Raw genomic sequence first — 15,954 nt, 5'->3', positions numbered from 1 at the left:
ATAACATTGCCAGTTTTAATTACTGTTGAAATCAGAAAATTAAAGGTGCTAAAAGTACACAAAACTGTTAGAAAAGAACAGGTAACTCAGAGGCAGATGGAGTAAACGGGCTTCTTTATTATGGATATTCGTTCTGCCTCAGACTCCCAAAACCTTGCTCCAAGTGAGCAACAAATTAACCCATGGCATACTCTTTTATCCTAGTTAGTATGTAAATATACATATCTGTGACAACTCCCCTTAAACCTTTAGGCTACGTCTAGACAGCAGTGCTATTTCAGGACACCGGAAGTATCCCAAAATAGCTATTCCATGTCTTTAAACGTGCCTGTTATTTCAATATAGATTTCAAAATAACGGGTGCGCTATGCCGGTGTCATGAGGGTTAAGGGATGTTTCAGATTAGCACATCATTTCATAATTTGGCACTGTGTAAACAGTGCCAAATTTCAAAATAAGCTATTTTGAAATTAGATCGAAATAAGATACACAATTTGCGTAGTTCAAATTGCGTATCTTATTTCGATCTATGGGTGCAGTGTAGATGGACCCTTACGTAGTAATATGAACACCACCCATATGATAAATAGTAATAATCATGTGATGGATATAATCATACCTGACACTGTTTACAGCACTTGTAGCTTACTAATTCAGTTCTCACAGCTTAAAGTCCTTTAATCAGCAACTTACTAGGGGCGGGGAGACTTACTGGTAAGGCAGAGAAGGAGCCATGACCTTGAATACATTTTATATATCTGGGAATGGAAAGGGAAGATAACACTACTTTTACAAGCAGAGTATTCATTAGAAAGTTACATTGCTTGTCCAACTGCACACAGGAAGGGAAATGGTAGTAAACTTTAACTATCAAGCAGAAGAAACAGTGCTGTCTTTGCCATTCTTCCTTATACCATGGTAGCAATTACCCAGACCTCTTATTTAAGCCTTGCATACCCCAACAAAAACTAATGGATAATTATGCACCTGATTTGTACGAGCAAATGTTTGTTTGTGTTTGCATGCATTCTGTGGCAATTGAAAATCCAGCCCACAATTTCTCTAATGTTCTTATCTTAAAATGATTTTAACTAATATTTGATAGCGGTAAACAGTTAGCTTCATTTTGTGGCTGTCTGGTTGCCCTTTTGGCTTCTATCAATGGTAGAGGAGAGCAGTTTCCTGAATCTGAGCTTGAAACCAGCCCCATGGCAAAAACTTGAGATGAATTTATTTCACTCTTCCAACAGCTGCTGTGTAGAGTCAGCCAACATATCTAGCTGTGAACAGCTTTTTCTTGTGTGCTTTAAACCAAAACAAAACCACTTTAACTGCCCCTTATTTTGTCTTCAGCTGATGTCTGGCTTTTAGATCTAAACATCTGTTTCAAAAATAGTAACGAGACAACAGTGTGAAATAGCAGCTATTTTACTGTAAAATACAGGTCAAGCAGTCCTCTTTGCTCCATATTCAAACACAGGAGCTCTCAAGCAGTTCCAATCTCTCCACCTTTTCTCTTCAAACAAAGAATCGTGAAAGATGAATCAGCTTAGACCATAAATGCTTTAATAGCATGCAGTGAAAGTATGTTTATTTCAAACAATGAGGAATGAATTCTAAGTAGGAACAGGTGTACGGCTGGCTGGAACCTTTGAGCTCTCCAGACCCATGTACGGAAGGGTGCTCTTGCAATTCAGATACTGTGGACTCCAGAGGAAAGGTTCCACACCCCAGCTCCAACCCAGATTTATTGGGTCACCTTGAACATGTCACCTCCTCTTCCTGTAGTTTAGTTTACCCATCTGTAAAATGGGAGCAATAATCTTCCATTTTTGGTCTGTCTTGGCTATTTACAATCAGGGGTGGCCTGCCCATATAGGCAAACTAGGCGGTTGCCTAGGGCGCCAAGTTAAAAGGGGCACCAAATTCAAGCGCAATATCATTGAGGGATTTGGAGGTGGGGATGCCAATTGCACGGTTCGCCTAGGGCACCAGTTGTTGGCAGCTAGTCTAGGGCTGCCACTGTTTACAATGCAACCTTTTGGGGGCATGGATCAAAGAAGAGGCTTCTTGCATTACTCTGACATTTATTATAATTAATCTCTTTAGTTTAAGCATGGCCACTATATGTACTAACTATGGTCTACGATCATGATTTCTTTAAACCAGGGCAAGCCAGTTAGCAAAAGTGACCTGTTGTTTTCTTGGTGTGCTGCTGAAACAGAAATATGAGCAACATTTAAAAAAAAAAAAAAACAACTTTTAGCAATGCCATAGTCCATAGTCACAAACAGCACTGATCTCTCGCCTTCAGTCATAGGACCCAGGACTTAAACATACTCACTAGGAAAGAAGCATGAGGCTGACACCCAAAACTGTTGAAGATGTGAAGAACATTCACGTTGACAGTAGCTACACAAGTATTTAGTAGTGCAGATTGTAAATAGGGGAGAAACAGCTCCTCTGAGTATCAAGGGACATTATGTCCCCAAGTAAGCTAACTCAACTGAGTGGGATCCTTTCCTAGGAAGATTTTTGTATTGCCTTTTCATTTCCTGGTTTGAGAAAACAGTGAAGGTAGATTCTCCTCTACAGAGTCAGCAAAACCCAATCCTAGCCCCACTGAATCAGTGTCAAAATGACTGCAGGAGCAGGAATTAGCCCGAGAGATTTCTTCCAGTTACAGTTATTTTCCAATAAGTGCCAGTACTAGTCAGCTTAATCGCCTATTCTTTAAGAGCTTCTAATTTTGTACATCCCCTGACAAGATGGATTGCTGAGTTTATGGAACATGCTCTTTATTTTCTGTAAGTCATCTTCAGACTGCTTTCACTTAGGGAGAGCTCAACCATCCCTTGTCTGCTGAATATTCACTGGGCTGCTCTTGTGCCAAGTCACAAATGAAGCAGGCTTTAAGAAGTGCCTGCTGCTAACTTCTTTCTACACTGACCTCTGGCCAGGAGAGAGGGCATTCCTATATACTATTGAGGTGAAAACCTGGTGATTTTTTAAAATCAAATTTGAAGAGGAAAAAAAGTTTACCACCATGAGATAGATTATTTGTAACATGGGGGGGGGGGTTAACCTACGAGCCCCGGCATGGACCCCCTTGTACCAGGGACTGAATAAAAACAGGTATAAGCTCTTTGACACAGGAACAAAAAGTAGTGTAAAGATAAATAACGATTAAATATCCTGTGGTCTACTGCAGTGGGTTCTACCATTTTTCATTTGCAGACTCCTGAAAAATTGCAAAAGGAGGCGCAGACCCCTTTGGAACTTAGATCTCCCGGCATCCACAGACCACAGGTTGAAAATCATTGTTCTACAGGATACCTTACATCTAACAGGCTGAATTACTATATATTTATGGAGTGAAGGTAGCAGCACAGAATCTTCAAGCCTAAGATGGCAGTCTACACTCAAAAAGCTATAGTGCAGTCACTTCCTATGCCAAAGGGAGGGATTCTCTCTGAGAAGCTGTAGCAACCCAGCACTAGCTACACCGGGACTTGCACAGTTACACGGATGTATCTCTGACAGTTAATCGGACCTAATTTTCCAGTGCAGCCTAAGTCTTTGCTTCAGTAGTTTAAGGGTCTTTCCACCAGGCACTACCCCTTTTATCCATTCTTTCATTTCAACAACTAGCCAGCAAACAAAGTAGGCCTCTGTCTCCCAGCCTGTTGGGAAGGGTTACTGGTTCTCTCAGCTATCAGCCTCATCAGAGGACTAGCAATATGACTTTTTCCAGTCAGTCCATTCTACTGTGAGCAAATAGATGTTGCTAATAGTCCCTTTGGTGCACTCAATTTTTGTCCCCTCTCACTATTTCCCAAATGGTCTCCCCTAGCTCAGTCACACACTAGGGCTATGTCTACACTGGTGCGATCTTGCGCCAGAGCTATGCAAATGAGGCTAAGCGTGGAATATCGCCACGCCTCATTTGCATCCCTAATGAGCTTCCATTTTTGCGGAAGAGGCTCTTGCGTAAGAAGGAGCTGTCTACACGGCCCCTTCTCGCGCAAGAAAACCCTCTTGTGCAATGCCGTTATTCCTGAAAATAATCAGCTGACAGTTGTCTGAAAAGCAAGGTAGTATCATTTATTGATAAGCTTTGGTCGTATTATGATGCAAGTCCCATTAAACAGCCTCCTAACTCAACCGGTTCACTATATCACAGTACTGCAATATGTCTGTTAACACTCACTTGTTACATCTATCTTTAGATTATAAAATCTTTGGTCAGGGAACATTTTTTCCCTGTGGTGGCATGATGCCTAACAATGAAATTTGGAGCCCAGTTGCAGAACACAAATAATAGTTCATGTATGAGATTGGGAAGTGAAATAGCAGAGACATACTAATCTACAAGACTGATGTAGTTTGCCATATATACTATTCACTTGTTGTGGAACTGCATAAGCCTAATATTTTAACTCTTCTATTCTATTTTTTAAAAATGTTCCTTCCTATTTGCCCATTCCCTATAAACTTCTACCCTCTTAGGGGAAATAGTAAAAACAGAATAAGGGCTTTTGACACTAGCCTGAGATTTATAACAGCAGGTACTCTTAGCAATTCAGGGAACCATCATGCCCTGAATTAACTGCTGCTCAAGTCTGTCACTTTACAGTGTAGTCACAAAGCAACACACAATACCAGAGAGTGCGGTCTGCACTTTAGAGCACCTCATTTGGTCAGGAACTCAGCCCTTGTGCGGACCTACTGCACAACCTCTTTAATTCATTGTTAAATTCAGCCCCATTCTATGCCAAAATTGCCTAGTTACACAGTAAGGCAAAATATATTTCATATTTAAAAACAATGGGGGGGACATTATCCCTGCTCTCAGCCTTCCTCTTAGTAGAAGCATTGGCCTGTTGATGTGAACCAAACTAGAGCTTCCCTTTGAAAACATTGAAAAGTTCAATTTGTAATTAAACGGCAAGAAAAAAATATTTGTGGGAATGGGTATGTCAGTAACAAGACTTTTTCTTTTCCCTTTTCCTTCCGCAAAAGTACAGTTACACTCTGATAACAGTGGGAAAGTGGTAGAAATGTTTACTATAGCACTTATATCATTGGTAGCAATAGAACACTGAAAGTGAAGAATTAGGCATGTGGCCATTTCCTAAACTATCTGAGGGCAGAGGATGTCAGTTCCAGACCTCTGCCACACAGAATACATAATTTATCTCTGTGCAGGCACTCTGGGGCTTCGACTTGACTTTTTACAACACAATTTATATAATCCAGTGATGGCTGCAGCAGCCATGAACACCAGCCACTGAGGGAGAAGGCAATGTTGCTTACGAGCACGCCAGTGGATCCTTGCCTCTTAAACATATAAAGATTCCGTATGAAAGTTCAAAAATATTTTTAAATGGCAAAACAGACTGTAAATGAACCAGTGTGTTGAAGTCCAAAAAATCTGAGATTTTAATTATCCAAGACGTATAAGTGAACAGGCTGGAGCACCCAGCCTCTAATTTTGTACTCTCAGCTCAGCTTCTCTTTCTTGCAAGCTTTTCCATCTTGGTAGATAAGTATTGCAGAAGGTGACTGGACTTTATTCAATCAAATTCTCCAGACTTGACCTACAACTGTGGTTTAGCATTAAACTATGTCTTCATCTTGGTAGGCCCAACCAGCAGCCTTATTTGTATAGTGGTATTGTTTACTTCCTACTTTTGGCATTTTCAAAATTAGCTTCCCTCCCACATCATCCTGGACAGAAAACTCCCGGAAGAATTATGACTTCACACAAGGACTTCCAACATCACTTGTTCACGGCAAAAAAATGGTTGATTACAGCTTTGTCTCACACTTAGTTGTCCTGTGCTCTCTATAAATGCCTCATTTAAAACAACTTTTAAAAAAATAGAATAGATGGGTTAAAATAATAGACTTATGCAGTTCCACAAGTGAACAGTATATGTGCAAATTACATCAGTCTTGTAGATTAATATGGATCTGCTGTTTCACTTCCTAATCTCATACATGGACATAATACAGTAATCTAACTTTGAAAAAAAGGGTCTGGACAAAGCTAGCAAGATTTGCATCTGAAAGTTAAAGCACTACACTGTCTGGCCAGGAAAGGGATATTGAAATGCTTCTGTTCAGTTAATGGATTTGATGTTATTTTTGCAGCCCACAACTAGTTTAAAAAGAACCTACTGTCAGCACTATCTTAAGCATTAATTCCTAAACCATGTTAGTCACTTTTGCAAGTTACATCAGCTTTGTTCCTTAACCTTTTTCGAAGGATGAACTGTTAAATATTGCAAGTAGAGTGTTCTCAAATTCCCCTCCCCTCTCCCATTACACAAAGTTTGCAATTTGTACACTCTTCCCCAGCTAAATTCAGACAGGGAAGTGGAGAAGACAAGACCAGCTAGAAGGGAAAAGAGAGTGTCTTGATTATGGTCCATTAGTATGCTGGGTATCCATTATCAGCTACATATATTGCCTAAAGCACTTTTCTGTAGTATGCAGAATCTACTTCACATCAGAAGCTAGATAGCAGAATCCAACTGGTAGGGAGAAAGGGGAAATCTTCAGTATTAGGAATTAGCAGATGGTGCATGAAATTAGCAAGCAGAATCAACTGCAAACTGGTCATGCTAAAGCATGAGAAACACGTCTGGAGGTGCAATAGGCTTGTTGCTACCCATTTGTATCAAATTATGGAGTACAAAAACTGAAGAAAAGAAGCCAAGCCACCCATAAAGGAAAGATGAGCCCCTATGTCTAGGTTTTATACTTCAGACCACAAAAATCCCACTTCGCCCGTTCACGGCATTCTTTTATCTTCACTTCAACCCTTGGCCCAGATCTACACAATCTAAAATGAAAGTTTAGCTTTCCAGACCTAAATTTTAAATTCCAAATATCTGTTGGGTATCTTGCCTAACTGACTTAAGACTTTTCTCCAGTCCAGGGAAATGGCTCACAATGCTTTGTAGACTGAGGGTACGTCTAGACTACAGGCTTTTGTCGACAGAAGTTTTGTCGACAGATACTGTCGACAAAGCTTCTGTCGACAAAGAGCGTCTAGACTACATTCAGTTCTGTCGACAAAGCAAGCTGCTTTGTCGACATAACAGTGTGGACGCAAAGGACAGTTTAGATGCAATAATGCCTTCTGTCGACAGAACTGTCAACAAAAGGCGTTATTCCTCATAAAATGTTATGTCGACAGAACTCAGCGGTAGTGTAGACGCAGGTTTAGTTTTGTCGACAAAAGTCCACTTTTGTCAACAAAACCCTGTAGTCTAGACACACCCTGAGACAAGAACTGATTCTCCTGATACCTCCCATTTACAATTCCACAGATCACCTCTTCTCCTATTTGCAATCACATATCTATGTAACAACTGCTTCCATGGAAAAGCAAAATTAGAATATTGTTCATTAATTTTCAAAGTTGCCTTTAATACTACTTAGCAATTAGAAAATTGAAGTTCTACAGGACCAGTCAACTAGCCAGGGACCAACTGCTTCATGTAACTTATTGCCCTATTAGGATTTTCTCAAGATAGTTAAGAATCTAAAGGGATTCGCACAGAAGGAATTTGAAAAAACACCACTTAATTTTCAAATCTAAAAGTCAACTAATTGTATTTTTGCAAGTCTATTCTCACAAGCGTCAAAGTCTGATTAATATTGCAAAAGCTGTGAAGCTTTATGACTTGAGCAACCACTGCATGATGCCTCAACTCGAGAGGGATGAAACACATCAGAGGATATGAAAAATACAGGTTATTGTGTGTGTCCTAGCATCGACCAGCTTCAGACACACAAAAAGTTGAAAAACAAACCAACCAAGAATTTTTTCCCCAAACACTTTGAACATTCTCTCACTACCAATTGCTGCATAGCCAGTAGATTGCTATAAGCTCATTAGACATTTCTCCACTCTGTGTAATTACATATGGCATCAGTGCAAAGTTCCACAACACTATCGATTGTGACAAGTTTCACTTTAAGTTTAACTAAAAATTGGGTAGCTATTGTTTCAGTTGAAGAAACTAGCCAAATAAACTGGGTTCAATTGTTGCCCCACCTTTGCCGCTTTAGGGTGCAGAAAACTATTACATGCTTGATCCACTTCTCCTTATTGGCACTAACACCCATTAAAAAAAGTCTCATAAGCACCTCAAAATAGGCCATGTCTTACCCACCTAAGCATGACAATTGGTAGTCATTTCAAACTGATTTGTGGTCACTGCTAGAATAAGATTTTTTTTTAAATTAATTGTTGCACTGTATGATAGGGAAGCCTCAGAAGGGTAGCGGTGTTAGTCTATAACTTTAAAAACAACAAGTAGTCCTGTAGCACCTTAAAGACTAACAATATATATAGTATCTCATCTGATCTGAAGTGGGTTTTTCCCACGAAAGCTCATGATACTATATATATAATTTTTATTAGTCTCTAAAGTGCCACAGGACTTCTTACTGTTTCTAGGATAGGGAATAATTCTACAGTCGGGAGCTAGATTCCACAGCCAAATTACAGTGTAACGAACCAAGCTGATCCACAATGATAGGTCTTTACCTATCATTACACGCTAAGCAGGGCCAAATAGACAGTACAGAGAGTGGCAGAGTTTTTGTCTCCTTTGATAGAGGATTAGTTAAGCATGCAAGAGGGGCTTTAATCCACCTCCATTTCAGGTTTGAATCTACAGAGTACCCAGTTTGCTTTAGTTTGACTCATGCCTTCACAAAATATAAAATACTGGCTAAAAATCCCAGAAAAAATAAAAACACAACCTTTCCTAAACATTATACATATCATTTTTTGGTTGTGGGAACAGCAAAATTAACTGAACCAGTCAGCATGCCTGTGCTTTATTTCCATTGGTACATTGGAACCAGAGGGTATGTCTACACTACCCCACTAGTTCGAACTAGCGGGGTAATGTATGCATACCGAACTTGCTAATGAAGCCCAGGATTTGAATTTCCTGGGCTTCATTAGCATAAAGCTGGCGCCGCCATTTTTAAAAGCCGGCTAGTGCGAACCCCGTGCCGCGCAGCTACACGCGGCACGGGCTAGATAGTTCGAACTACGTAGCCATTCCGAACTATCTGTACTCCTCGTTCCACGAATGGCTACATAGTTCGAACTATCTGTACTCCTTGTTCCACGAATGGCTACGTAGTTCGAACTATCTAGCCCGTGCCGCGTGTAGACGCGCGGCACGGGGTTCGCACTAGCCGGCTTTTAAAAATGGCAGCGCCGGCTTTATGCTAATGAAGCCCGGGAAATTCAAATCCCAGGCTTCATTAGCAAGTTCGGTATGCATACATTACCCCGCTAGTTCGAACTGGGTAGTGTAGACATACCCTTACTGATTACCGTACAGGGCTTCTCACATTTTACAAAAGCTGAAAACTAATGTTACCACAGTTTAGAAATAGAGTTAACAATGGTGATAACATTTGTTATAACCACATGCAGAATAGATCTCCAACAATACAATACAACACTATCAAGGCATTTTTGTGACAAATTAAGTTAGGATATAGCTAGTAACCCCTCACTCACAGATCTATAGATGTCCTGTGACTTTGTCCTTTGATCGGCTTTTGTGATGCTGGTAGACCAGGTGGCAGCTCTCACCAGATGAGCAATGATAAATTCAGAGCTGGAAACCAGACCAGCTCACCTGTACATTAGTCTTGCTCAAGACAGGTGTTAGATTCGTAAGATGCATGCAAGCATTTTACAAAGACTAAATGCATTAATCTTATTTATGTCTGAATCTCACACTATACAAAAAAAGACAGTTACCTGTTTTGTAATTGGTGTTGTTTGAGACATGTTGTTCATGTCCATTCAACATAGGTATGTTTGCCTGCCACATACACTGGTGCTGGAAGTTTTTCCCTAAGCAATACCCATAGGGACTGGGGTCCCCAGTGCCCGCTAGAGTGGTACATGCATGGCATGCTATATAGGGCGCCCCTCGGCCCCTCCCTCAATTCCTTCTTGCCAAAACTCCAACAGATGGAAGGAGGGTGGGAGGCCGAAAGGACATGAGCAAAATATCTTGAAGAACGTTTTACAGAACAGGTAACTATTTTTTTTCCCCTTCGAGGGATTGCCCATGTCCATTCAACATAAGTGACTATAAGCAGTGTCTGTGGAGGTGGGTAGCAGTTATGAAAACAGACTGCAAAACATCCCTGCCAAACGTAGCATCCTCCTTGGCCTGCTGTGTGATGGCATAATGAGACGTGAAGATATGGACCGATGCCCACGGTGAAGGTTGCTGCCCTACAGATGTCCTGGATCAGGACATGCACAAGGTAAGCTCATGGAAGCTTGAGCGCTAGTGGAGTGGGCCATAATCAACTCCAGTAGCTGGGTCCTCATTAATTCATAGCGCATGAAGATGCAGGAAATAATCCATTTGGACAGCAGCTGGAAAGAAACCCCTCACCACACACCACAGACCTCAAACAGCTGGGTAGATCTGTGAACGGAACATGTGCTCTCCAGGTAGAAGATCAAGGCCCAACACACATCTAGTGCATGGAAGCACCTTTCCTCATTGTTCCCAGGAGGCTTGGGATAGAAGATTGGCAGAAAAGTGTCCTGGTCCACATGGAAGGCAGAGACAATCTTGGGGAGAAAAGGCCAGGTGTGGCTACAGCTGGACCTTATCCTTGAACTGGGTATTCGGCGGGTCCGACAGCAGCACTCAGTGCTCCAACACCCACCTAACCAAAATGATGGTGATCAGAAAGGCTATCTTGAAGGAGAGTAAGCAACAGGGTGCACGTAGCCAGGAGCTCAAACAGATAGCCCATGAGCTGTGCCAGGACCAGGTTCAATTCCCACAGCGGGAAAGGGTCTCTAACCTGTGGGTAGAATTGCTCCAGACCCCTTGCAAACTGAGAGGTGACACCATGAGAGAACACTGAGTGACCCTGAATTGGTGGATTGAATGCAGAAATGGCTGCATGACTTCAATGGTGGCCAAGGATAGATCTTGCCACTTCAGGTGTAGCAAGTAGTCCAGGATTACCTGAAAAGAAGCTTTGGCTGGAACCACTCACTGCTGCTGTGCCCATGCAGAGAAGCGGATCCATTTGGCAGTGTAGGTGGGCCGTGTAGAAGGCTTTTGACTCAAGAATTTCCTGAACATCATGTGAACATGCCAGTTGCTGCGGGTTCAACCATGGATGAACCACAGCGTCAGGTGGAGTGAGCTGATGTTCAGGTGGAGCAAGTGACCCTGGTCTTGGGAGAGCAGATCAGGCTTCAGTGGCAGCATCCTGAGTACGTGCAATACTGGGTTCATCAATGCCCTGAACCAGTGCTAGCGAGGCCAGGCCGGCACGATGAGGATGATCATCACCTTGTCCCTCTTGACCTTTGGCAGGACCTTGCCAATGAGGGGAAATGAAGGAAGGCATAAAGGAAGGCATAAAGGAGACCATCCGACCACTTGTACAGGAACACGTGGCAGAGAGCCTTGCTTGAGTCCAAACCTGGAGCAGAACCATCTGCACTTTGCACTGTCTCTGGTTGTGAAAAGGTCCAGTAGGGGACATCACCAGTCACTGAAGAGTGAGACCGTCACCTCAGGGTGAAGCACCCACTCATGGGGGGGAGGAGAACTCTCTGCTGAGACATTCTACAATCACGTTTCTGACCCGTGGGAGGACCTCACACGCATTCCTGATCACCCTGAATTTTTACCTTTATTACCTCTCTTGGGTGCGCAGGGTCCCCATGTGGGCTCTCCAACCACAGTCCTTAATTCAGACTATTGTACATATTCTACAGAAAGCTTTCAGAGCACTTGTGTACTCCCCCCCCCCAGAGGAAAATCCCTAGAGATAGCTACTTCTCCTCTCCCCCCAACTACTGGAACCAAAGAGAGTTATAGAGCAGGGGTGGGGAAACCTCAGGCCCCGGGGCCGGATGCAGTGCCTGGCTTTTCTGAATCCAGCCCCCGAAGAACTTCAGCCCTCCCCTCCTTCCCCTACTGCAGTTAGTGCACACAAATCTACTAGCCTGGACCCTTCTAGGCTCTGGTGTGTGAGGGGAATGTGGGGAGCGTCTTGCTCCTCAGTTGGGGACCACATCAGTCTTTTATTTTTTGCTTCTCACTGGTGTTCAGTCCCCGACTGATTTTTCAGTGGCTCTGCAATCCTGCCCCCTGACCCAAAAAAAAAAAGTTCCCCAGCCCTGCTAAAGAGGTTGAACCTCCCTGGTCCAGTACCCTCAGGACCTGATTGATCCTAAACAAGGGAGTTTGTCAGACCAGAAGAGGTCAGTTCTAGTCCCCCTGCCCTGCCAACCCAGCTCTGTTCCTGGCTTAGCTCATCCTCCCATCCAGTCCCCCCCACTCCATCCCGCCAGTCCGGCTGGGCTCACGGCCACCGTAGGGCTGCTGTGTTGGGTTCCCAGCTGCCAGCCCTGCCTCCACAGCAATCCCACTGGCACTGGCCTAGCTAGACTGCTGCAACAGGGCTCCACTGTTGTTCTGGCCCAGCCAAACTCCCACAACAAGGCTCTTGGCCCCCTTGCTGTTAGCCTGGCTGGGTTCCCAGTTGCTGGCCCTCACCAGGACTCTTGGTCCAGGAACATCCGTGGTCCTGCCTGACCACAAACGTCGCTTGACCAGAAAGTCCTGATTTAGAGGTTTAACTTGTACAGTCAGAGAAAATGCACAACTAACAGAACAGTATCCACAGCTGTAAATCCTCAAAACATTTCACAGAAACCATGTAGGGTATATGTATGTATTTAGTGGGCTGCCACTATGTTTCTATAAAATTCACAATACACACTTCTAGACTCCTGTTGCTGTAATGCACACCTTGATTCAGACTTTTCTGAAGAGTCTGATTAGTATAACAGTAAGCAATGTTGTTTTAACAGTTTATTTACATGATTTGTATTTGCAAAAAACACAATCTTAAAAATACAGAAGTAACAGGCCATCTGACATCTTCAAAACACACTAATTACATATAACAACCTCAAAATGCTATTTTTTAAAGGGAATCATAAGTTGGAAATGTTACACATGACATACAGGCAGTTAGTTCAGAGTTATTAAAATGCAGAAATATACACATTTGGACAATTCCTGAGATGGTGTTGGATAATAGAGAGAAAACGTGATTATTCTAAGATGTACAGCTTGCAAAGGTACAAAATGACTAAGTATAGCAAAGATGTAGGAAAAAAAGCTTTGGAAATTATACATCAAAAACCTATAAGTAAAAGTATTAGTGTTAAACACTCTAACAAGGCCCACAATTTCAGCTTGGCACTGTAGGAGCCAGTGCATGAATAAACTACACATATAAAAGTAGTTAAACAACATTCTGGAGACAGTTTTATAACTAGTCTCAACTCAAAGGCTATAAATACAGTTTAAGTACAGTGTTTTTTCTTCCTTGGACTTGCACATTTTAAAAGTGTTCATTTTAATTTGTTATCAGATCAAGTTATTCTCGGTGGCTAAGCTAGTCACAGAATTCCAAAGTATTGGGTTAGAAAAGGATGCATAGAAAATATGAACAACCACATGCATTAGATCACTCACAAGTATATTCATGTACTAACAACCTAGATCGTCTAGAATATCCTGAAAAAGCAGCTGTATAACAGGCCAACTGTCATACTCTGAAGGAGCACATCTGAAGCAAACTATTTCTGTTTAGTCAAGGGTCCAGGCATTAGCTTTTAAGATAAGGAATACAGAGCCAACTGGTGAAGTTAAGAAACCTCTTCTAGATTAACTGAAGAACCTCATCCAGTGGATGACTTAAATAAGAGACTTCTTAATTTAAGCATTTGACAAGTTTATAGCCTAAACTAGACAGTTTGTTGAAACAATGAAGAAACAGATCTGTGCAAAGTAATATATTATATCTAATACTAGATCAAATTTTTCACTTGTTTGGTCGACTAGGTGATCTGCTTCAATACTAGTCAAAGAGTCCCTACTGGTTAACAAGATATTGGGTAATATTAACGTAAAGGTCATTAAAGTGATATTGACTAAAGTACCATTAATGTCAGTAATAGATCATCTGAACAGCCAGTTGCTTGTCAGTCATTACATTATAGTAGTCCATTTTAAGTCTACTTCATATCAAGTGGGTTGTTGATCGACTTAAGGTGTGACTCCTCTTTGCAAACATTGAGGGAAGATTTACCAAGGAAGGAGAAGCAATAGCCTGGAAGGGGGGAAAAAAAGTATTTGTTAATATGACCAAGTATCAGTCTCAATGTTATAGTCATTTTGGAGCTTGAGGTGTAGGGGGCACACAGCAGCTCAGTTTCTTCAGATATAGGCAGACTGCTAACCCTTATTTTAAGGAGTCAGCATTTCTGAGTTTTGGATAATGAACTTGGTTAAGTTGGATAATGACATATGGTTAAGTTCATTATATAAAAATGAAAATTTGCCCCATAACGAGACTGTTGAAAGGTATGCATGGTTCTAGAACATCTGAAGTAGTTCTCTTAATAAAAGCAAAACATACCTAATCCACATCCTCGTGCAGTTCATGCTTTCACAACAGCATAGTATCTCCTTCCAAGTTTTCCAACTTATAACTTGTTATAAAACAGTTTGCTATATTAGCAAGTCTTGAAAGATTGAGATGAGCTTTCCATAGCTACATCACCACTTAAAACTTTTTATGCTCTTAACATTTTCAAGCCGCAAAAGCTCCTGATTTGACGCTTGAAGAGACTTTGGTATTAAAGAGAACCAAACAAATTAACCTAATTTTATTATTGAATAGTCTTAGCATATGTATGCCTGTATATGATTGTCAACTAGACAAAAAGAGTTGCTATTCTGATGTTGTGAACAAGTCTCAGAAAAACTGATGACCACAAGCTTAGTTTGCTGCTAAGCAAAAGTTTATATTCATTTTAGTTTAAGATTATTTATAAGGGTTTTTTTATTTTGTTTTGCAACCTCAGAAGTTTGTTTTCAATTGTAGCAACAACAGGTGCTAGTATTATAGTTGTTAACTAGGAGAGAAATGTATTCTTATGGAGGTATTTAACAGGATGACCATTACATAATTTACTGTTTAAGATTCATATAAGTCTCAATAGTTGTATTCAAGGAATATTTCATATTCGCAATCAGAAGCAGACTACACACTGAATCCAGAATTTAATCAGTCACATCTTGACTTCAGCATGAAGACTCTCCCGTACTCACACTGAATGTGTAAATATAAAGAGGCACTGCAATGTTATCAGAGCCAATAGGGTTAAAAAACTTGGAAAGAAATCCCATGCCCCTGATATTAGTGATAATTTAAATTCCCCATTTCAGACCCAACTCGTTAACAGAAGAAATATTAAGTAGCCTAATGGTAGGTGAGATATGCACCAAGAAAGTCCAAGAAAAAGCCAGCACCCATTAGAAACATTTGACAGATTCTTTATCTTCTAGTAGTTGTGTTCTTTTGTCTCTATTAGTGCCAGATATAAGAATTGTTCGTAAGCTCACTTTATGCAATGTAGGCATTAAAGATCAGGGTTTGACGACGGAAATGTTTTCAACGCCACTCTGGTCATCTACATCACAGGTGGTAATAATGACAGGAATGGGACATGGTCTGGCCAATGAATAGCCATTTATATTTTCAGAGCTGGAAGGAGAAGTTTTTCCTCCTCTGGCATGTGAAGGATGGCTAGTTGGAGAGTCAGGACGGAAAACAGGTCGAGGCCTGGAATTTTGAGAGCTCCCATCAATAGAATTGGAGCGCTGAATGCTAACAACATGTTTGATGGATCCACTTAGGCTGTATGTAGAAGAGGAACGAGCAATCTACAAATAGGAAGGGGAGGATGAAGAGTTAATGCAGACACTGCATAAATTCACTGGTTATTCTTATGCCTTATTTTCAATGCCATTTCTCTTTAATGAAAAAAAAGTTGCA

General features: G+C 41.4%; 1 protein-coding gene across 9 annotated transcripts in view; it reads right to left on the bottom strand.

Annotated features, from left to right (window-relative positions):
• Positions 1 to 12,901: 12,901 nt before the first annotated feature.
• The window catches only part of ECT2 (epithelial cell transforming 2), a 67,644-nt gene continuing 64,591 nt past the window's right edge, over positions 12,902 to 15,954 (bottom strand). For 6 of the 9 annotated variants that reach the window (XM_075937964.1, XM_075937963.1, XM_075937968.1 and 3 more), the window contains 2 exons: positions 15,522 to 15,842; positions 12,902 to 14,223 (listed from right to left, as the gene is read on the bottom strand). In XM_075937964.1, coding sequence (XP_075794079.1) covers positions 15,546 to 15,842 — 297 coding nt within the window. In that variant the 3' untranslated portion in view covers positions 12,902 to 14,223; positions 15,522 to 15,545. The remainder of the gene's footprint in view (positions 14,224 to 15,521; positions 15,843 to 15,954) is intronic. The other 3 variants (XM_075937967.1, XM_075937970.1, XM_075937971.1) reach the window with 1 other exon arrangement.

This window comes from Pelodiscus sinensis, chromosome 10, assembly GCF_049634645.1.
Source record: "Pelodiscus sinensis isolate JC-2024 chromosome 10, ASM4963464v1, whole genome shotgun sequence".
Lineage (NCBI taxonomy): Eukaryota > Metazoa > Chordata > Testudines > Trionychidae > Pelodiscus > Pelodiscus sinensis.
The sequence above is the reverse complement of the archived record's forward strand: the minus strand, read 5'-3'. Positions and strand labels throughout refer to the sequence as shown.